Source organism: Choloepus didactylus, chromosome 16, assembly GCF_015220235.1.
Source record: "Choloepus didactylus isolate mChoDid1 chromosome 16, mChoDid1.pri, whole genome shotgun sequence".
Lineage (NCBI taxonomy): Eukaryota > Metazoa > Chordata > Mammalia > Pilosa > Megalonychidae > Choloepus > Choloepus didactylus.
In genome coordinates this window covers 49427545-49450552 of record NC_051322.1, presented here as the reverse complement: position 1 = coordinate 49450552, position 23008 = coordinate 49427545, and the positions used below count along the sequence as shown (strand labels likewise).

Sequence of the window (23008 nt, the reverse complement as noted above, 5' to 3'; positions counted from 1 at the left end):
TCAAAAGGTATTCATGGTCAGAATTCTATGGGCCTTAAAATGTGAACATCTTTCTTAGACCTCAGTGAGCTTTCCACATGAGAAAACACACACACACACACACAAACATGCACACATATAAACATACATACAAACCTGTAAGTGAACACTTTACAAGCAATGAGTTCTACATGCACATCTGTCTTCGCATTACAGAAGATGGTATTTGAGCCGGATCTTCAAAAAGACACACTTTTACAGAGGAAAAGTAGGGAAAGAGTGAGTAAAGACTTTCCTTAAATAGGACCCATCAGGCACAAGGCACAGATAGAAAACGTGCATGGGGTACAAGATCAGGATTTGAATGTGATTTGGAGTTTGAAACTGCCTTCTGAAACTATAGAAAGCCCTTAACCAGAAGAATGCTCTCACCACATCCTTTCTTTGATGGCAACTGGAAGGAGGTAAGTGGAAGAGACTGGAGACACAAACGTCACTGGAGCTAAGCAATGCCAAGAGATTTTGGTCAAGGGAGCTGGCAGAAGTGTGGTGAAGAGAGGAACAAGGGATAGAAAGTGCGGTGCATGCTCATCCTTAGGAACACTTTCACTCACTGTAGTCCTATAGCTCTTTTGAGTTCTCTGGCAATTGCTTCATACGAAAACTACTGGAGGTCCAAATTTTTATGTGCATTGAGCACCTACTATGTGCCATGCATCAGGTGACATGCCTTACATGTCTTGGCCCATGTACTTAAAATGACACCACATTTTGTCCTGTTCCAGAGTGTGTGTGCAGGGAGAGTAACTGATTTGTCCTATACCTCCTCATACCAGCAATCTATGTTAAGGAAGCCTTACATGATCATTTGGGAAGGCATTAAATGCCTGTAGAATAAATAAACAAATGAACTTGTGTCTAAAATTCTCAGAGAGTTTGGCAGTTTTGAACTATACAATGGAGAGGAATCAAGAATTTTCAGTTCTAAGCCTAAATATTTAGAGGGAAGGCACCATTTATACAGGAAATCCGGGAGGACTTGACTTGATGTAGGAACATAATATATGTGTCTTTTTGAGTAATGAATATAAAGTGCTAGAAGGATAACAGTGTTTTCATGGAAAAGCTGAACAAGAGCTATAGATCTACTTAGATGTCATAAGACTTTTTGTGGCTTCATTTATTTAAAGAGGGTTAAAATATGATTTGGGGACCAAAGGAAAAAAAAAGCATTAAAAAAAAATTCCCAACGTAACTAATTAAGGAGTTGAGAATAGCAGAGGTCTGGGACAAGACTTCAGTAACGAGCTCAGAAAAAAGGACAGATGTGGAGCTTAAAGGGCAAGCCTGCAGTCAAAGTCAAATTTTGCACAACAGAACCGAGATCCAAGATACAAACCAGCCTTAAGATGGGGATTAAAACAAAAAAAAGCAGAAAATGATTACAGGGAAACCCCAAATACAAACTGCATTGTACTAACAGCACATCCCTGTTGCCTCCCTCCTATTGAAGAAGCACCATCCATTTCTTAGGGTCAATTCCTAAGATTTTGAGGCAAAAGATGGCCCATTATGAATTTTACCTGCCTTGGGAACTTTACCTGTCTTTCAGCTCAGTCTCAAGATATCACACTGATTCGGGGGCTACGACTGAGTAAGATGTAGCTTCCTGAGTCCCAAGAATGGGAGACCTGGAAACCATTTTAAAAGCCATGATGTTCCCAAAGACCATCATAAATGAAATACTGGCCAGGCTTCTGGGAAAGATGAACAGGTGCATCATCACAAGACATCAAATGTAAAGTGGAGTTGATACCGGGGCTACAATTATTCCTAACTAAGGTGTTCTCTTCTCATGGCAGCTAGCATAGACTGAGTGCTAACTTGGTGCCAACTCTTTTGAAGAATTGACTTTTAACTTAGGCAACAGTCCTGTGAAGTAGACTTCTCCCTGACCTCTCCTCACCCCAGGTCATACAAGTGAGGGAACTAGAGCTGGAATTTGCATCAAAGCATGCTTACTGTAGAGTCACTGCTTTTAGGGTTACCATGGCAACTGCCAGAGTCCCAAATACCCAGGCAAGCAACCACTAGGGTCTAGCAGGCCAACTAGGAACAGCTGCAGGAGGGCTTGACAGGATGAATCTTGATCATATATATTTTTATGGAGCTTTAGAATTGGTGCCCATTTTTAAAAGTGGATGTCCTGCTTCCCATCTAATTTGAACCATGTAGCATCATGGCACTTCAAACTGGGCAATCCTATGCAGATGCTTCAGCAATATTTGCAATATTCGTTTTGAATAACTGGATAGATAAGACCCAATCATCAAGTGATCGGTATGAAAAGACATATGACCTCCACTGACAAACATTATAAAGTAAAATCTTCCCATTACCCTATTTTCTTAATTGATTTTGTTTTGAAATGTGCTGTACATTGTGACCTATTTAAAATCATTTAGTATGACAAGGGATGCTTTTTAGGTGGACCACTCTGTATGACTTTCATACTTAAAAACCATTTTTTATTCAAGTGTCTTACAACAACCCTGTGAAATGAGTTCTATTATTATCCCCATTTTAAGATGGAAAAAAATACACAGAAAAGTTATGTAACTTAACTACTATCATATCACATCAGTCTTTAAAATAGTAAAATTATATAATTATATATAATTCTATAAATGTGATAAAAATGAACCAAAGTTCTCTCCAAATAAAACTCTAAAGTTCTAAAACATGCATAATACAGGATTCTGAAGAAGACTCACTTCTTTAAGTAAGAAAAGTACAATCCCTTAAGCTTATATCAGACATAAGTAACAAACTCGCACTAATTTTGTAAAACTGCTTGAATGACTTTATCATAAACAGTATTACAGAAGAATTTTGCATACAATTTATTAAAAATAACATTTGGAATACTTATTTTTGACTGGGCAATAATGAAACTATTAAAAAAACTGGTTACTGAATAATTTACTCAGTGTTGATCATTAAAAAGAATTGTTATTATCTGTCTTTGGGAATTCAGGATAGGCACATTACTGGCAATCATAAACATTAGAAATATTTTAAAAGCCAATATGATTAATATACATACAATGTTCATTAGCTGAAATCTTCCATAAAATGTGATCTGGATTTTTGTTAGCTTTAATTATAATTTTGTTTTATCATTTCAAAATTTAAATGGTTTAGCCTATTTCTACATTTTTAAAAAACTATAATCTTCAAATATTAAAAAATAACATTACAAACACATAGATATGACTAGCCATCTCATCTGAAAAGTTATAAAAGTTATCCCTTGATAGCTTTCAAGATCCCCTTTATTCCAAAGCTTATTTCAAAAACCATCACTGTTTTGCATTTATAAACTGTATCCTTACATTAAAGATATGAACTGTAAATGTGCTATTATATATTAAATATCCACATCCCAATTTTAATTCATCATTCCTTTTGTTAAGATAGAATGTTGCTTCTGGTAAAACCCTAACAGTTTCAATGACAGAATTAAAGGTTCTTTGTTGAGAACTTAATGAAACAATCACCAAAATATTTGAAACACTAAAGTTAAAATTACATTGATTTTAAGAAAAGCCAAGAATACATATGCTTACACAAAACCAAAAGGAAATAATTCACTTTATAAGAGAAGAAAAGTGATAGCTTTTACAAATATTTTGTTTCTCCAATCCACATGGACATTTTAAAGACTGAAAGGAGAGAAATTGAGAGTGAAAGAGAAAGAGAAAGGGAAAGCAAAAAGGGAAGGGAAAGGGGTGGGGGTAAGAGGGAGGGGGAGGGGGAGGAGAAGCGAGAGCTGGAGTGGGGGGGAGTGGGAGGGGAAAGGGGAGAGGGAACAAGAGGGGAAGGGGGAAGAGAAGGGAGAGGAGGGGAGGGGGAGGGGAAGAAGTGGGAGATGCCACTTGGCACTGCAGAGACCAAAAACTTCTAAGAGTAGAAATACATGCCAAAATAATTTTTGAAACTTAAATTTCACCAACAGCATAAAAAGGAAATATAAATTCAGTGCAGGATTTCTATATGGAATCAAACTTAGAAACTAAACTTCACCAAAATGGAATTGTATTAATAGTTAATGCCTGGTTGGAATAGTCCCTTTGCATGAGGAAGAAAGGTCATTTTGCAAGAATAAAACAATATCAAGAGTGCAGTATATACATGTGTGTATATATATATATAGTATATAGTTTTCAAGCACCACACAATCAATTAATTGGTTAGTTGAAGATAATGTTAAAGCAAGTTCCCTGCAATCTTCTAGTAGATTATACTTCAAGAAGTCTATAAAATAGACTTGAATTAATTAAATTTTATTGCACTATAAACTGACTGCTGTCATTATATCCAAATGTAAATGTAAACAACAATGTAGATTTCCTTAATTTTTCTATCTGTAGATCTCTTTGGGTCAAAGACAAGGAAGCAAAAACTATGTAAAAATTGGAAAATTTGTATACTTATTTACAACGTCTTTATGTAAATATGCATTTGGCCAAAGAGCTTCCATCAAAATAAGGGGTGGGAGAAGAAACCCCCAAAACAGCATCTTTTAGTTTTAAAAAATCCTGGCTTGTAACTGTAAAAAAAAAGTGATAAGCCACTTGCTTTTGTAGACTTATTAGATAGAACACGCTCATCTCTTTATGTATGCTTCTGCTAATGTCCTAAATTTGGGTTCCAAATGATCCAAAAATTCAAGCCCATCTTCTTCTTGTTGTTCACTGCAACAACCTACAGAACCAGCCACAGATCCTTTTCCTTCATAGTTATACGAATGGACGTAGTCTTGCGCATGCTTATGATCAACATCCTGATTACACAGCTGAACCTTCTGCCAAGAGGAAAAACACAACACATTTTATTATTATTATTTTACACACCAAAACTTACTAACATAAAAATAATTGCTTTGATTTACCTTTCACTGTTTAATTTTTAATCAGAGTGTGTCCTCTAATGGATTCCTACATATAAAAAATGCACATGATTGGTCTATTTCATAAATCACACTACAAATTCAGTATACAGCATGTTTCTAACATATGTGCCAGCAAGTATGCAAGTGTTCATTATAAGCAATCATTACTTCTTCTTTCAAAATTACAGCTAAATTTGAAATGGATCTATTAAACTGAACCCAAACTGATGTGGGCACAGATATTTCCAGACATACACTGCAACTGTGCATACTGGTATTGTGTCTGCCACACTTTGTTTTCTAAGACATGAGTTGTCAGGCAGGAAATCAAGCACAAAATCATAAGACAATTAATTTCTGTAACATCACACATTATTTCAGTAAGAGAATTTAAAACAAAATCTGAGGAAAAGTAAATATCCACTTACATCTGAATAGTGACTAACTCAAACAGTAAAGGAAAATAATTTTCCAATGAATAGATTAATAATTAGTTGAAATAGAGATCAGACCACTAAATTGTAATCATTGAGACTGTTTAAAAGAAATCAAAATAAGTTTGTGCAACACTTAGGCGAACTCACTTCACCAAGACGAGGCTGAGTGAAACTATGCCACTCCGAGTAAGCGTATCTGCAGTTGTCTGTCTCCACGTGTCCTCCCCGGCAGGAATCCAGGGTGTGGTGATGCCCCATGGTCTGGTGTCCTCCTTTCACCATTTCAATGGTCTCCTGCCCTCCAGTCTTGACTCCTGATCCCATAATGCCACCAATACCCTGGGCAGAACTGCCCACAGCATGGGTTGTAAAGTCATTTGTGGAACACTGAAATGAAGCAGATTGCATTGGGAAAGGATGGAGGTGAGCAAGGAACTATGAAAAAGAAGAACATCATGCAGATAATGCTGTGATTTTTTTGTGTGTTAGAAGGTAAGCTTTCTGAAGGCAGGGCTCAGGTACGTCTTGGTAATTGTGAGTGCCTAACTATTGGAACATCAGTACTCGATACAGCTGCTAACACAGAAAAAAAAACTGCAGGTGTCAAGTGGTCTGTAGTTCAACTGAGCAGAAAGTTGGATGTGTATTACTTCTTTAAACCCTTCTTAAAATACAGTAGCACTTCATTTAGATCCCTCCAGCTTCTCACAACTCAAAATCAGAAGCATAGCACTATCGTCTCACATATATTTACCCTGCTTAGCTTAAAGTCACTTCCCTTTACCTGACTAGGGCAGAAGCAAATAACGATGAGTAGCTTTTTTAAGTGCCTAATCCAGTTCCCCTTTGATTACAATAAAAGGAAGAGAAACAAAGTTGCCAGAAAAATCGTAACTGCGATAATAAACCTCCGCAAAGATAAACAGGTAGGGAAAATAACAAGACCACAAAGCTTTGGCCTCTCATTTCTGTGGTGTGTTTTTGTAGGAAACTCTAAGTTTTATTTTTTAGCTCTCTTCTTAGGTGCCATCTTTCTTTTGTTGCCTAATCTATCCTGCCCTAATCCTGGATTATGTTCTTTATAAAGAATTTAATTGCTTCTCTTCCACACACTGGGCTCGAAAAAAAGTTGGAGCAAAGCAGTCACTTGCTAGCATCTGTTTGACTTCAATCTCCTTTCTAACCCACATAAGGCCATGAAGAATCCATTAAAATTCTTCCATACTGATCAAAGCTTGTCATGATTTTATTTCTGGTGCCAGGAAAAAAAATGAAAGCAGTTATGCTGGTGATCTGTGAATAAGCAGTTTAGGAATATACAAGAGACCAGGTCTAAAGTGAAACCACAATACATTTGAAGTAGAAAATAATAATGACATGCTAAAGGATTTTTATGATTAAATAACACCATATGTCCAAATTGAAACAACATTTATCACTATGAGAATCAAAGTCATTTTATCTATTCCATAGGATGGATGACATTTTAGATATTGTAAGTTACCTGATATCAAAAGAACTTTAGTCAGAAAGATAACTATAGGGGATAAGGCCAATTCATCTTTGTATTTACTTTAAAAAGGCAAATTACTTACCACTTTATCATCTCCAGGAGCTTCGGTGTTTGATACAATTAAGTTCTGCTGGGCTAAATCATCAGGAAATACTTTTGGTTGTTTGGCTGTCCGAGAAACCCCACAGACTAAAGTAAACAGAATACCTGGAGGAAGGAAAAAATTATTTGAGTTTCTTATAAAAGCAGTTATGAATTTAAAATACTAATAATAGTAATGTTAACATAAAAAAAGGAGACAGCTTTCAAGAGCACATAAATATGATTGCTTGTGTAGAAGTAGTATATAGTAAGAAAAGTTTGCCCTAAACCGATAGGGACAAACAAACACACGCTAAATGCTTTATGTGTACATTGAATTTTATGGATATACTCAGAACACTCTAGGACTATAAACAAATACATTAAGACATATAAATTAATACATTTGTGCTGAGTGGAAATATAGCTAAGTGCAAATGAATAGTTACAGCTAATAAAGTTGTTTCTAAGATTGTGTCTTGAAAGTTATTTTAAAGGGTCTTATTTGAATTCACAAGAGAACTTACAAAACAGCAATGCTACGCCCAATAATAAGGCAAGGATGGCCCATTTTCCAAATATTACTTCTCCACTGCCAGACCTTGCACCTGGATGAGGTGTGCAGTCATTTTCGGTGATGCAGTCACATAGATTAACAGTTAATAAAGTGACTTGAGACTGGCCAAGTCTGTCTGTAACTCTGACAGGTACTGGATATGGTCCAAACGGAAGATCATTCTGATAGGAAAGACGTGCTGCCGTATCTGGAAGAAAAGAAAACCAACCATTACATGAAGTCACTAAGTTTTCTCCCAAGCATAAGTAACTGTAGAGTATTTCTCATTTTTCCTTACAAATAGATATTCCTGTTGGGATGACACAACTGCTGTGAGATTGTAAATGAGAATGGACTAAATTACAACCATTGCCAAACATATTGCATATAATAGTTTGTCTAAAAAGTCTTTTGGCTTTATATTGTTATTTTTATCTGTCCATAAACAGGTCCTTCCTATCACAGGTAATGGGCTTGTTAAGAGAATGGTTGTTATCCTATTTTTAAAACTTTTTAATTAAACCATTCAGTGTATATTTTATACATGATTCAGTGGCTAGGAATAGTCTGGATTTCTGGATATTTCCCCTACTTTGATTTAATATATTATGCCAAACAAACATAAACCCCATAAACCTTGTGATCTATTGCCAGAAATTTATTCTGACAATTTGGAACACAGTTCACCCTTGAAGATATTAGCAGGTTGTTAGGGACTGGATCACGTTCCCTACAAAGACATGTTCAAGTTCTAACCTCCAGTCTCGTGGATGTGAACCCATCTGTAAACAGGATTTTCAAAGATCCTATTTAGCTGAGGCCTTAATCAGGCTGGGCCTTAATCCAATATGACTAGAGACCTCTAAAGCAGGGGAAACTGGACACAGTTGTAGTAGGAGACAGAAGGGGACACAAATCGCTGCTCGACAGAGGCAGAGACTGAGTTATGGATTCCTGGCAAGCCACCACCAGAATGCTACAGAATTTGGAGAAAGCTTGGCCTGCCAAAACCTTGATTTTGGACTTCTACCGCCAAAACTGTAAGATGATAAATTCTTGTTTAAGCCAATCAGTCTGTAATATTTGCTATAGCAGCCCTGGAAAACTCAGACACAGGCCATGAGCGATGCTGCTGGGATGCCATCTTGTGGTCTTCAAAGACACTTGGAGGGGACAAACTGCATTTTTTAGTTTTGATATTTCTATTTAGGGTACAGAGCTAAAGATATAATAATATTCCGAATGCAGATGCCACATGCCAGAAAACAATCCCTAGCCCACTTGCTCACTGTAACTTTTCCATTTTTTTACAATAGTGTTTGAAGCTCTAAATATAAATTTGAATATCTGGGTAAAGAAATTATACCATTAAATCAATTTTAAAAGAAAACATGGTTAATCTGTTAAGCATATTGTGTAAGACATAGTAATAATGATACTAACAAAACCAAAACTTATGATTCATAATATGCCATGGTCTATTGCATTTATTATTTCATTTATTCCTCCAAAGAACCCTATTTTGCACATGAGTAAATTGATGCTCAGAGAAAGTAAACAACAGAGCCAAATTTACATGACTAAGAAGTGGTGGAGCCGGGGTTTAATGCCAAGACAATGTGACTTCAAAAACCTCTTTATGGTAACTTCTTCTGAAATTGGTATTTCCCAGCCTTTCCAATTATTTCACAGATCAGTAGAACTTTAAAATACTTAAGTTTTGACCAGCGTAACACAGCTAACATTTTGTTTTGCTAAGTAGGAATAGTCTAAAAAACCAAAAACAAAATTACTGTCTCTAACATTATTTATAAAAGAAACCATATTTTGACAACAAATAAGTAGAAAGGGCAAAATCAAAGAATAAGATTAATTCTTTCCAAGAAAGAACAGTTGACAACCTTACACACACACTCACAAACACATGTACACACCGGAAGATTGTTGTAGAAAATTTTGAAAATGTTTTCATAAAGTAGCATCATTTCTCAGGGCAGGATTTGGGGCACAGTAGTTCCTGTAGCTTCTACACACCCCTGTTTTTCTTCCCCATCCTGTTCTGTTTGCCTTCTTTACAACCTTTCTTTTCTCATTTGTCATAAGAAGACATTGAGACACATTCATTGAAAGCATGGGGTTGGAAAACACTCAAGAGCATTTCAAAGTCAAACCCCATTCAGTTTACACTGGATTTGCAGCCGTGATAGCTGGAGACCAGTAGACTTCATTTTTGCTCTTCTTGCCCCTATAGATCCTGACTGATCCAAAATCAGAAGTACGCACTGGGAACCAAGCTGGGGGAGACTCCCAAGTATTAACAACAGAGAAGAAATGATCAGAAACCAATGCAGGGACAGAGGAGAGGTGTTGTGGGGGACAGACATGCACGCCCAGATGCCCCTGCAATGAAGGAATGATTGCCCCAGCTGCTGGGGGGCTCTCAGCACTTTCAGTGATTGTGTCTTCTTGCCAAAGGCTGCAGCCAAAGTCCATTGACCAAACAATGAGGAAGCACAGAGGCTCCACTAGGGATCACTCTGAAGGGCCATTTGAGCACCAGATTGCCCTGGGGTTAGCTGAGGCTGTCATTTGGCCTGAGCTGCAGCTTGACTTCTCTTTCTGTCCAGTACTGCTTTTCCTTCCTTTCATAGTTATTGATCCCAAACATATCCATTAATAAAAAATCTACATAGTAAGCTCTGTCCCAGAGTCTGCTTCCTGAGGAACCAAACTTGCAACAGATGGATTCCCTTATGACCTAGAAAGCTATGAATATGTACAGAGCCTATTAGGTGGGAGGTACACAGGTCAGGAACTGATTGTATCTAGTCTAAGGGGTTGTGTGTGCTGGGACAGAGAGTAAGAATTCATGCAACATCTAAGTGCACAGGGCATGTGATTAGAGACAGACACTGCATAGGCCATCTTCCGTCCACATCAAAACTGAGAAACTTGCCTTCTTTCATTGGTGGTTCCCGCACAGTGAATTATTCTTCTATTGCATCATGAAAAAAAAATTAGCCATCCTTATGTTGAAAAGGACGAAGCAATGATAAGGAACACATACCATTCAGTCTTGCCAGTCTCCATATTCTCTGTATGTCTGGATTGGAAACGCTCTCCAATCTAAAGTCAAAGGGTGGGCCATTTGTAGGTTCATCAGGATCGACAGCCACAATCTCCACAGATGACATGGTGGTTCTGCAGATTATTATTGTCTGTCTCGGTATGAATGGGCCGTTATCATTAACATCTTCAAGTAAAATTCCCAGGGTACCAGTACATGTTCTCCCAGCTAGAAAAACAGAAATAAAAATATAATTTTTTATGTTTTCAGTTTTCACCAGGAAATTATATATTGAAATGTTTAAAAGTATGTATTAAGCACCTATAATGTGTCAGCTACAGTGACAAGCACAGTCACAGGCTGTGTCCTCAGGAAATGTTAAAGAAAGATGTTATTACTTTCAAGTGGGTTATATAGACAATGACTGCTATTTGGGTTTTTTCATTCAACTAAATAGCTGGAATAGACATAGGCATTATTCTGGAGGTGAGTCTTGACATCTCTAAAAGGAGATAGGAAGAGAGTGCAAACAAGGCATTTCTAGTATATTTAAAAGCATTAGGAAATTCAAGGCAGTAGGAAAGCACGGTATATGCACAGTGTGATCAGCAGACACTGAAGAGGAAAGTGGGAGTTAACACTGGGAAGAAGGGTTGAGGTTCTTGAAAGTCAGCTGAGGGAGCTTAGAGTTTAATATACATATAGAAAACACTTAAGGTTTTGAGGCAAGGAAATGGAATGGTACAAGCTATATGTTTGGAAGATTAGAACAAAAATAGTCCATGGAAATGCTTGGAGGCACAAGACTCCAGAAGCAGAAAATCGCTTACAAACTGACATAGTCACTGTGGAGTGTAGCCTAAGGAATTCATCTTTCTGCAATGTATTCAATAAAAACTTACTGAAAAACTACCTTGCTCAAGGTAGTTCAAAATATGGGGTATGAAAAGATACAGCAGACTTGGGTCTTAGACATGAATCAGTAATGGTTACGAAGTCTGAAGCCAAATACAAATCTAGGACCTCTGTCTCTAAATTCTCTACTCTTTCTCCTTAATAAAGAGGCCCAACACAAGGGCTGGGGAAGAGGATGTAAAACCCTGTGCCACCCACTTCCTGGGTCTACATCTTCCTTGAAGCTGACAACCTAGGGAAGCTGGAGGACCAGACCCAGCCTCAACCAGGGTAACTATGGCTTAGTGACAGGACCTAGGATATTTTCAATGTCATCATGGACCTGGAGCCCAGGCCACCAAGTTAAGAACTGGCTGTGAACCATGGGCCATAGAAAAGGACCAGGTGGGGGCAACTACAGACTGCTTGCTAAGACAGGGTTACGTGGAATAACGGAGAAAAACAAAAACAGAAAATAAACCAAACAACTTGCAAACTGGCAAATGAAAACTCCAAATTAAACAGGATTAACTGGAAGGAAGGAAAGCCAAGAAAATCACCAATCAGAAGATTAATTCACTCTATGCACGATGACTTTGAAACATGAATATTTATGGTCTTCAAAGACATAAAGAATGATAATTGCTTGAACAAGAATGAAATTACAGCTCAAACTCTACTATATCTAAAACAACAACATTCCTCTAATAAGGATCCTAGAAGAAGAGAACAGATAGAATGGTAGGGGAGCAATATTTAAAGAGATCATTGCTGAGTATATTCCAGGAGTAAAGAAAAACATGGATCTTTTTGGATTTAAAGTATATTCTAACCATGGTGCTAGATAAATAAAAATAAATTCACAGCATACATGTTGTATTAAAATCTTAGAACACAACTTAGGAAAGAATAAAAGCTACCTGAAATGAAGGCCAAATTACCCATAATGGGATGATAACTAGTTTGAAAGTAGACTATACTTCATCAACAAGAAATGCCAGAAGATATAGGAAGTAATGTCTGTACAATGCTGAGGGGAAATAGACATCAATTCAGAACTATTTTAAACCAAGTCAGATTATCAATTAATTGGGAGGCCAATTTTTAAAATATTTTTCTAGAACAACAACACTGAGACAGTTTATCACCCACACTCCATCTTTGAAAGAACTAGTACGGATGTGCAAGAAGAAAAGGAAACTAGGAGGGAACAAATGAAATGCAAAAAACAATGCAACTAGCTCCCACCTTGGACAACTTCAAAAAAAAAAATAAAGAGTATTATATGAGACATGGGAGCAGGGAGATATGTATCTTAGCTACCTGGCATTCTTATGGGGTAGAATAATCTGTCTCTCAACCTCTCTTATGTTCATGCTATATGGCACTTTCTTGCTCTCTTTGATAACTGGGACTGCTGGATGCAGTCTTCTTCCCATTTGGGTTCATGGGCAGAGTTGAGAGCACGTCTTATTTCTTAAATCTGGTTAATCACATTGTTTCAAAAATCAACTCTTTTAATGTTCACTCATCTACTGTTCTAAATGTTTAACTTTTTCTTACATTAAACGTCTTGTGTTACTCATAAACTCCAGTTTTTCTACACATTTTGATTACTACTGGTATAGAACATTTAAATAAAGATCTCAGGTATCTAATTTACAGTGTTTTGCAGCTGTGTTTTTCATGTTGATGAAAAAAATGGTAATATTTTATTCACTGGATACTAAACATGGAATGCTCACCTTCTATATTAATATAATTCTATATGGGAACACAATAGCTCCCAATATAAAGTCACATAAGGTGCACTACCCAAGGTTCCATGCTTTATTCACAAGGTACTGTATTGTGAAATGTTTTAAAATATTTTAAATTATCCCTCCAGAAGCCACACTAACACAACAAAAGTAGAAACCCCAAACTCATTTATAGAGAAGATACTGGGTAAACTGCCAAAGTAGCTCTCCGCAATGAGAAGAGAAGACAAAGTGTACTCGAAGCTTAAGAAATATCTGTTTAGGGGAGAGGAAGAAAGAAAATCATAAAACATGCAGAAAAGAGAGGAATCTATGGAAAAGCATAAACATAAAAGCCTTGGGAGAGAGTTTTACAAAGGGGAAACGCTCTATGGAGACAAGTGCCATGGAGAAGATGGAGGGTAGGACATGAGCATTGGCCAAGGATATCAATAGCATGAAGAGAGGGCATTTTTCATAAGGAAGAAGCAGGGAGGGCCCAAATGGACATTAGCCTGTAAGGCCCCAGTGCACAAATATACCACAAGGATGATTACCAAATGCAGCATCTGAAGTCCATAAAAAAGTATTTGATCTCTCAATTATATATTGCAATGAGGAGGATGAAGAATAAAATTATAATTAAAATTTCCAATTTCAGACAGAAATTTTTATCTCATCAATCAACAAACCATTTGCCAACAGTTATTAAAAATGTAAAAATAATGGATTTGATGTCCATGTTATTCTTTCTCCTGACCAAAAAGTATGTCATGGCAAAGGAACAAAAGAAATTGAGCCCTTATAGGATAACTTTAAGTAGATGAAAGTGAATCAATAAAGATTACAACTTTACCAATTCAATCAATGGAAAAAAATAGCCACCATCATTAATTTTGCACCATGTAAGGCATCTCTCATTAATTTACAGAGAATTGGAATACCTGAAACATCTTCCAAAATCATTTCTAACTAATTTTGCAAGCTGAAGTGTAATAATTTAGGCTTATTATAGTTAAGATATTTATTTTAGAAAGGTACAAAGTTCAAACATATGCTATGTTAAAATTACATTTCATGTACTAAATCAGTCTTATAAATCATTTCTGTGCTATATTTCTGCCAATTTTACAGGACTTACAGAACATAATTTTATATTTTATATGATTTCAAGGATTCATAGTTTGTCTCTCTAATTTGTAAGATACTACTAATCATGACTACAAATTGTTTTTATACAATGTCCATAATGAGAAACCTAATTTTCAAGTGTATTGTTAGTTTCCTATAAAAAGATACAACTGTTTTCTAGGCGTGCACTATGTGGAAATAAGCATGTTCTCCTTGTAATGAGCTTTCCTGCCAAAGTGACTATTTTAAAAGAGATGGCTGAATGAATTGAAGCTAATTTCACTAAAGTAATTTTATCAATTTTTAATGATTATTTAATTTTAATAAGTAATGGTTTCAATAATTTCCATGAATGAAATATTTTATAATTACATTTAAACTGAGATGCTGTTAGAAAGCAGACCTGAGTTAATAAATTATAGCAAACCTCTCATTGATGCTAAATATCATTTTGGGGAGAAACAGAACTGAAGATGTATACAGTTGGCTTAAAAATATACGCAATGGATTTAAAATCTGAGAATGTATACAGTTGACTTAAAAACAAAGCTCTTACCTCCATCTGATGCGAGGATTGTAATATTATATATACCATTACTGATAGTCTCTGCTTCTCTATCCAGGCTTCTGAGTAATGTGATTGATCCTGAATTTTCATCAACAGTGACCCACTCTCTTGGGTCATTTAATTTCCTATACCTGTTAATAATGATTAATTAAGGTAATAAAAAATATATTAAGCCAAATTATAATACTGGTATCAAAACAAGGCATACATTTGGAAAGCAAGCTAAATTCAAAGTTAAATAAAACAGAATTCTAAATACCTTATGCCACTGCTACTTCTTGTTTCTGAGTTGTATGCTCTATATCCATTATTTCTTGTTCCCACTGGGACATTTTCTCTAATTCGAACAGTCTGTACTGGAGGGCTACACTCGGGGCCCTCATCCACATTTTTTACATTCACAGTAATTGTCGCCATGCTTATGGCTGATCTTGAACTGGACTCTCTGGAATATGGAGCTTCATTAACTACACCAATTTGCAGGGTCACCTGTTGCCTTTCTTCATAATTCAGAGGCTACAAAAGCAGAAGTGTTGAAATTCAAAGCAAGTCATTTAAAATTTGGAAATGCTAACTAGCGTACATGGCTAGTTACATTTGGAAACATGAAAGTGTTCTGCTGAGAAGAGAATATCAAACCATGAACTGCGGTTATGTTTCATCATTGTTAGGAAAAAAATGATTCCTCATTTTTTGTCTTGATAAAGATTTCAGCAAGTATTTAATGAAAGTGCCTGGTGAGTTCATTAAAACCAAAAGTCATTTACTTTTCCATTAATTTTAGGATAGCTGTCCTAACTCTCTCCAAGGGAGAATAGTATTATTTGTGCCTGTTTGGGGGTGCAAAAAGTGGGTAAAATTTTATAAAATGTTCTTAAGAGGGGAGGGACATGAGAATAAAAAGCTTATAGAGGTTGCACTTTCTTTCTTATCTCTTCCATCCCAGTTACTTTCTTAAAAACTGGTAGTACCCAGTACCAACTTTGATGAAAGTTTTTAGTTTATTTTTCCAGATATGTCGTTGTAATGAGAATGAGTAAGGCCACTCTCTGGAAATTTCATCAGTTCTAGTATTTCACAAAGACAAATTCCCTTGTTAGAATAACAAGGATTAGGGCAAGAATTGGGTGAAGATGGAGACAAGAATTGAAAGACATTTCTTTGCTGTTTTGAAAGAGAAATTAATCCATAAACTGTGGTATGTTTCATCATTGTTAAGAAAAAAATGATTCTGCATTTTTGATTCAGACTCCTCTGAACAAGTGCAAAAAGGAAACCACTTATACCCATGTTGGAATCAGGCTCCAGTTAAAGATGCCACAAAGGGAAGCCTATGACTTTGTCAAAGGCCAAAGAAGCTCACATCACTTCATGGGCTAACTCATGCTCCTGAATTAACAGCAAGCTCTTTTGAGATTAGTATTAGAAAGAGGATTTAGAAGTATTTGCATCTTTGAATGGCAGAGGATTTCCATTCTAAACCTGGATGCCAAAGACGCAACATACTGTGTTGACAGATGGACAGATCTATATACAGCCCCTATGTAGGGGTCTGACCACAAGTAACACGTCATTTGGGCCATTCAGTAAGTTGAGGCTTCCTTCCCCAGCTACTATAAATATGGGTTATGGAACCTGGGCAGTCTCCAATTGGCATCAAAGCTGTGCTAGTTTTTGAATTGTTAAGAGATACTGAATACAAAGCTGATACTATGTCATATTAATTGAACATATTAAATGATATTTTAAAAAAAATATGCCCTTATAAAGATTCCCCAAAATGAATATATTCATTCCATTTCATATATGATGAACATAGCACCTATATATCTATTTTATTCCTACCTTTACCAGAATTACTTTGTTTCATTAAACTCTAGCACACTAATCCATGACACTATAAACTACAGCTAACTAATTAACTAATTTCTTCTTACCTTAACCACACACAGAACTCCTTCATTGGTTTTAGTATCTGTGACAATTTTAAAATTTCCGTTTTCATTGCCCTTTAAAATGGTATAGTTGGCTCTCCAATTAGGAGTATTAACTAAATCCTTATCCTCAACAGTAACACGTAAGATTTCCACATCAACTGTATTTTCTTCCACTGATGTCACATACTGAAATTAAAAAAAAAAAGGGTTGCATTATAACTCCCACAAAAATCAAACACCATGTGAAGTAAGCCCCATTCTTCTAATTCCCAAAGCACTATGTTTATATAACTTGAAACTCTAAGACCAAACTGCTGTCATGTCATTGGCAGTGCTTCATTTGAATCCATAGAGGAAGGTTGAAAATAAGCATATTTAGCAGTTAACACTGAATATTAACTACAATTTTTCTTTTTTTAATGCCATGCACTTACAGAAGAACGGGTAAATGTTGGCAGGTTGTCATTCGCATCTTCGATATGTATGATGCATGTTGAAGTTGTATGCAAACCAAAATACTGGCCATCCATGTCTTGTACTTTTATTTTCAACTGGTATTTATCAATTACCTGAAAAGAAAGTAAGAATTGAATTGCTGAGTGAAAGCAACATTATAAATGAAATATTTGTTTATACTCTATATAATGTTCTGTGCATTAATAACTTAAGAGGTACATTATTACAATTCATAGCTTTTGTATATGACAGAAGAATAATTTCCTCAGCTAAAAATTTTCAAGTAATATATAAAAATAAGAGAAGTTTCTCAAAGTTCATTTGCTATCAACTTCATATAATAGAGAGTCAATTACTTTTATCTTTATTCAACAGAAAAAGAAGAGCTATAGCCATTAGTACATTTAAAATTCCCTGGTAATTAATCAAAATCTTACACCCTATCCAAGGTACATCCTTATGTCCAAAAATGCATAAAAGTGACTCATACCAGTCTTGTATGAAGACAATAAAGGGAAATATCCCTCTGCAAAAAAAAAAAAAATTTTTTTTTTTTAAAGATTAAATTTATAAAAATATTAAACTAGTATAAAAACAAAGGTCTGGGCCTATGTAATTTTTTCTTTCTAAACAAAAGAGAATCTGGCTCTTAGGGCTTCCCTTACAACATACAATAGGCTAATACACTGATCTTCAATTTTTGCATCCCAGCCCTTCCCAGAGATTACAGGGGGTTCATCACCACCTATAAAAATGTGTTTCTCCTCATAATGGCTTCATCTATCATAAGTAACTGAGATATGGATGGATTAAAATAAAATTAATGATGCCTACGGATTGCCCATTAGAAGACTTAAGTTCTCTTTACCTTGGTTTCCTCTTCTATAAAATGATAACCCCTATCCTACTTCATTCATCTCTTTACAAAAAAAAAAAATAATACATGAAAATCTATCCTTAACCTTCTACCTCTAAATGTTGACCCTTCTCCTACAATGCCAATTTCTTCCCTTTATTCTATATCTTCCTAAACTTTCTTGTTGTCATGCATTACCTAAAATAAAACTAACAATTCCTCTCAATCTCTATATTTATTCCATGCATAATTTCCCTGTTTATTCTTCCTTCTTAGCCAATCACATATGCAGCTGAAAAATAAGGCCTTATTTCATTCAAAAATTTTCAAAACCTTGTGCTAGTGTACTTTCAAAAGGGGATACTTATTTTTTTGTCGAGAACTAAGATTTATTGGAAATAATCAATTGGCTGAAGAAACAAAGAAAGAAATGACATTTTGAAACTTTAAGTACTAATTTGTGATATCTTCAGACAGAAGTGAAATTCCAATGCTTAAAGGGCTTAAAGGGTTGAAGGCAATAGCTGGAAATTAGAATCGTGGGATCAAAAAGTTGCCACAAAGAACTATTGGGTAAAAATACGCCAAGATCCCTTCATTAGTCCAGTATTTATAACTGATTCTATCTGAAGGGTCTATTCAAGACTGCATGACAAAAGAGGATTTGGTTTATAATCTACTTTTCAAGAGCATATAAATTCCAAAAGAGCCTGTACAATTTGGGGAGCTACAGCAGCAATTCATTCATTCATTCATTCATTCATTCATTCATTCAGCAAACTTGTATATGCTGTTGTTCTAAGCCAGCGGTACTCAAAGTGTGGTGCATAGACCCCTGAGGAGCCTAGAAACCCGTATAGGAATGTCTGTGAGGTCGAGACTATTTTCATAATAATATTCAGATGTTATCTGCCTTTTTCACTATGTTGACATTTGCACTGACAGTATAAAAGAAATGGGCTGGCACTTCAATTGAATCAAGACAGTGGCCTAAACTACCCTTATAGCTATTGTATTCTTCACTGGCACATACTCTGAATAAAATAAATGCATTTAGAAGTAACAAAATAAATGCCAGTTTCACTTAAGAATGCCCTTGTGAAAGAACTAAAAATTATGAATTTTAGTAAATTTTAGTCAATTTCAACCCATATTCTATGTGTAGAAATGGGAGGTATGCATAAAGCACTTGTGCTGTAAACCATCATATCGTAAACCTCTAGGCAAAGTACTTGGTTTGATTTGTGAGTTGAACTGACTGCTTTTTCTTCATGAAACACCATTATTTTTACTTGAAAGAATGACTGGCAAACAATTACGGTTATTCAGACCAGAGTATTTAGGAGCCATTTTGTAAAACATAGAGTGTGTCACTTCAAGGAACGGATCTTTGTTGCCAAAGACAAATTCGAGCTTCTAAGCAAAATGAGAATTCTCGAAAATTTGGAGTCAACCATTGTGATATTCATGGACATGAGGATATGATTTTTTAATATTGTTTAACGAGATGTATCAACGCTCAGAATATCTGCATAACTCAGTGACTCAGTGTTTTCCAAATGACCAATGCATGCTGTTACAAAATCATAAACAGGAAAAAAATCCACCCATAGTACAAGATAGACCAATGCGTCTTAATGCAACAAAGTACAGAAGTTCATTGTTACAGCTTCAGAGGCCTCATTGCAACTAACTTTCAGGAAGCTACCACTTGTCAAATTTTTATATAGTATCAAAGAAGAATATCTATAATTTTTTAAAATGACTATTAAAACACATCTTTGTTTTCTAACTTCATAGCAGGCCAGATTTTCTTTAAGTACTTTGGCTGAAAATACAAATTACAACAGATTGCAGAAGGAAGATGAGAATCTAGCCGTCTTATATTAAGAGATTTGAAAAAATATATAGCAATGCCACTCTTCCTGCTAAACTTTTTCTTGTTTTGAAAAATGTACTAATTTTTCATAAAAATATTTATGTTAACATGTAGTGGGTTTATTATTTTTTAATGGGTTAATAAATGTATATCAGACTTTTTTCACTTTTAAATACTAACAGAGTGAATATTTATATATATAACCTGCATACATAAAAGATCTTTGGAATTGTCAATAATTTTTAAGAGTGTTAGGGGTCCTGAAACCAAAGTTTGAGAACCTCTGATCTAATCCAAAAGAAATAGGGAGAGGAAAGGAAAGTGAATATAATATGAAGTTTCAAGAATTAAAGAAATAATGGATAAACATACATTACTATATTTTAAGATTAATGATTATAAATGTAGTACATAGAACAGACAAATTGCTGTAAGAATTCAGATGAATAAATGCTTGGTGGAGGAAGTAATAGTTGATTAAGTGAATGAATGACTAAACTAAGGTAGCTGCAGTGAAAATGGACAGAATATACATGCAAAATAATTCTGGAAGTAATATCAACATGTCTTGAAAAATGAGTTGATCTAAGGGGCAAGAGGAGATATCAAATAAAATTTCCAAAACATAAACCCAAGTTGGCAATAGAAAAGTTAACAGGAAAAGAATGTATTAATGTCATTTTAACCAGAAAACATAGGAAGGGGAGCAACTTTAGAATGAAAGAAGAGTTCCATTTTCGATGGATTGCATCTTAGTACCTGAGACATCTGATTAAGAATTACTAGAAGTCAACTGAAAATGGGAAAAAGCAGAGACTAGCGAGAAAAAGATTTTGTTGTCGTCTACCTACGGGGAAGAATTTAGATGAGTTGAAAGAAAAAGAAACATTTCTTTATCTGTAAATAGCACATTTCCAAACATTTCCAAAAGTTTCACTTTCTTATTTGTTATTTTCCTGTACTTATATTGTGAATATGTTTACATTAGGAGATTTGACTTTATATGACATACAGATCAGGAGAAGGCAAGTTTGCATTTCAAAACTGGTTTCCTACAAACAAGGTTGCTTAATGACCTCCACTGACGGTTTTAAAATAATTTTTCTAAAAATGGATTCAACATGCTTTTCAAAAACACATCCATTATATCAAGAGATATACATATACTATTAAATACCCATGTTTTTATTAAGATTAATGTCTACAAGTTACCTCTCTGTCTATCTGAGTCGACGACACGGTGAGCACACCTGTGGTAGGATGCACGGAAAACGGGGTGGGCCGTGCCGGCACCTGCTCAATGATGGAGTACCTCAGGCGTGTGTGCATCGTATCGGGCTCATCTTTGTCAGTTGCACACACCTGACCCACGGTAGAACCTATATATTGAAAAATCCTCTTTAATTTCCAAATCTTTTATAACATTTTCAATTTTTCCCATTCTTCCACTCTTCTCCACCTGCCTCAAAAATGTTTTGAAACACTTCGTTATACCTCAGAGTAATGGCTTCTATAAGTTTGTAGATTGCTATGTAAAGTATCACTTCTGTTTAAATATTCTAAAGTTCTAACATTTTGGAATTTGATGACCATATGCATGTTTACTATATTTAATTTATAATTTGTAAAATGTTGATCATATCCCTCCATGGCTTTTGTCTTTCTAGACTAAAGAATTATAATTATTATTTAAACTTTTTTACTGTTAAGCCTGTACTTAAATTGGCCATTTGAGCCCGTTTTCTTTGAAAATTCTTGGTTTGGATACAACTTTCTAGAGGAAGTCTCAAAAACCTCACTCTGACTTCTAGCTAAAATGGATCATTTTCACACGATTGAGAAAATACTCATATTACTTTTAATCATCTTTATCAGAATGCCCAGAATGTAGTCAATCATTAAATCACTATAGATTATTAGTAGACAATCTTCAAAGTCTTCAATTGCTCAATGACTTGTTCCTTTTGAACTATTTTCTCTTAAAAGTATTTATGTTTTGCCTCACACAGGAAGGCAAAGGAACAATTATCAAGTAACTCCTATTTTTCAGGCACTGTGATTGGTACTTCATGTATATAATACTTCATTTAATATTCATCACTGTCTTGTGTATCAGTATTTCACTTTGCAGAGATTGTTAAGATGCAGAAACTTGCCCAGGGTCACATAGCTAGCGAAAGGCAGAGTAAACCCGCCCCGCCCCCCTGCCCAGAGCAAGCTGACTGGCAAGTCCTTCTTGCCACTAGGATATGCTACCTCCCACTGGCCAAATGGAAACACTATAAGTTGCCATATGTTGTTAAAGTGGGTACTCACCAACTCTGCAGTTTTCAGAAATGGTAAAAATGTAAGTTGTTTCTGTAAAAATTGGGTAGTTATCATTTTCATCCTCAATTTTAATTAATAAGCTCAGTGGAAGTTCTGGAGTATACCCATCTGGAGTTGTTGCAAAGGCAATTAGCTGTGAAGAAAATAAAATAAGGAGAAAAAAAGGAAAATAATCTATTAAAATAAGATATAGTCAAATTTGTTAGGCTTTAATTTGGAGAATGTTCAACACTGCAGTTAGAGTCACACCATTTGTTACTGGTTTTGGATGTGGACATAAATTTAATGCCAAAGAGGTGGCTAAATTCATCGTGTAGGACAGCATTTTATGTTTAAATTTATCTAATATAATAGCATAGACATTTTAGTTCCTCACCAGTTTTTAGTGTTGTTCATGACTGTAATATTTTTTATTATTATTTCCCCAAAACAGTCTTGAGGATTGTTTTGTTTTGTTTGAAAATTTTACATGTGTGGATTTTTATGACTTTCGGCATCTTTATTAATTTCAGATTCCTTAGGATTCCAAATTCCCCAGGAACAGTTAACTGAGATGTTATTTTATTTTCTATTTATTAAGATTTTAGGCATAATGATGGTTACATGTAGAAAATTCTTTTTGTGAGAATTTTT

At 35.3% G+C, this 23008-nt stretch overlaps 1 protein-coding gene across 2 annotated transcripts in view; it reads right to left on the bottom strand.

Moving 5' to 3' along the window:
• Positions 1-2521: 2521 nt before the first annotated feature.
• DSC2 (desmocollin 2) overlaps positions 2522-23008 on the bottom strand; it is a 33276-nt gene continuing 12789 nt past the window's right edge. The window contains exons 6-17 of one of the 2 annotated variants that reach the window (XM_037806166.1): positions 22364-22508; positions 21260-21426; positions 17291-17425; positions 16857-17042; positions 15179-15435; positions 14908-15050; positions 10588-10815; positions 7492-7728; positions 6966-7090; positions 5518-5757; positions 4934-4979; positions 4708-4846 (exon numbers count right to left, since the gene is read on the bottom strand). In XM_037806166.1, coding sequence (XP_037662094.1) covers positions 4944-4979; positions 5518-5757; positions 6966-7090; positions 7492-7728; positions 10588-10815; positions 14908-15050; positions 15179-15435; positions 16857-17042; positions 17291-17425; positions 21260-21426; positions 22364-22508 — 1899 coding nt within the window. In that variant the 3' untranslated portion in view covers positions 4708-4846; positions 4934-4943. Of the gene's footprint in view, positions 4847-4933; positions 4980-5517; positions 5758-6965; positions 7091-7491; positions 7729-10587; positions 10816-14907; positions 15051-15178; positions 15436-16856; positions 17043-17290; positions 17426-21259; positions 21427-22363; positions 22509-23008 lie in introns of both variants that reach the window. The other variant, XM_037806165.1, reaches the window with a different exon arrangement.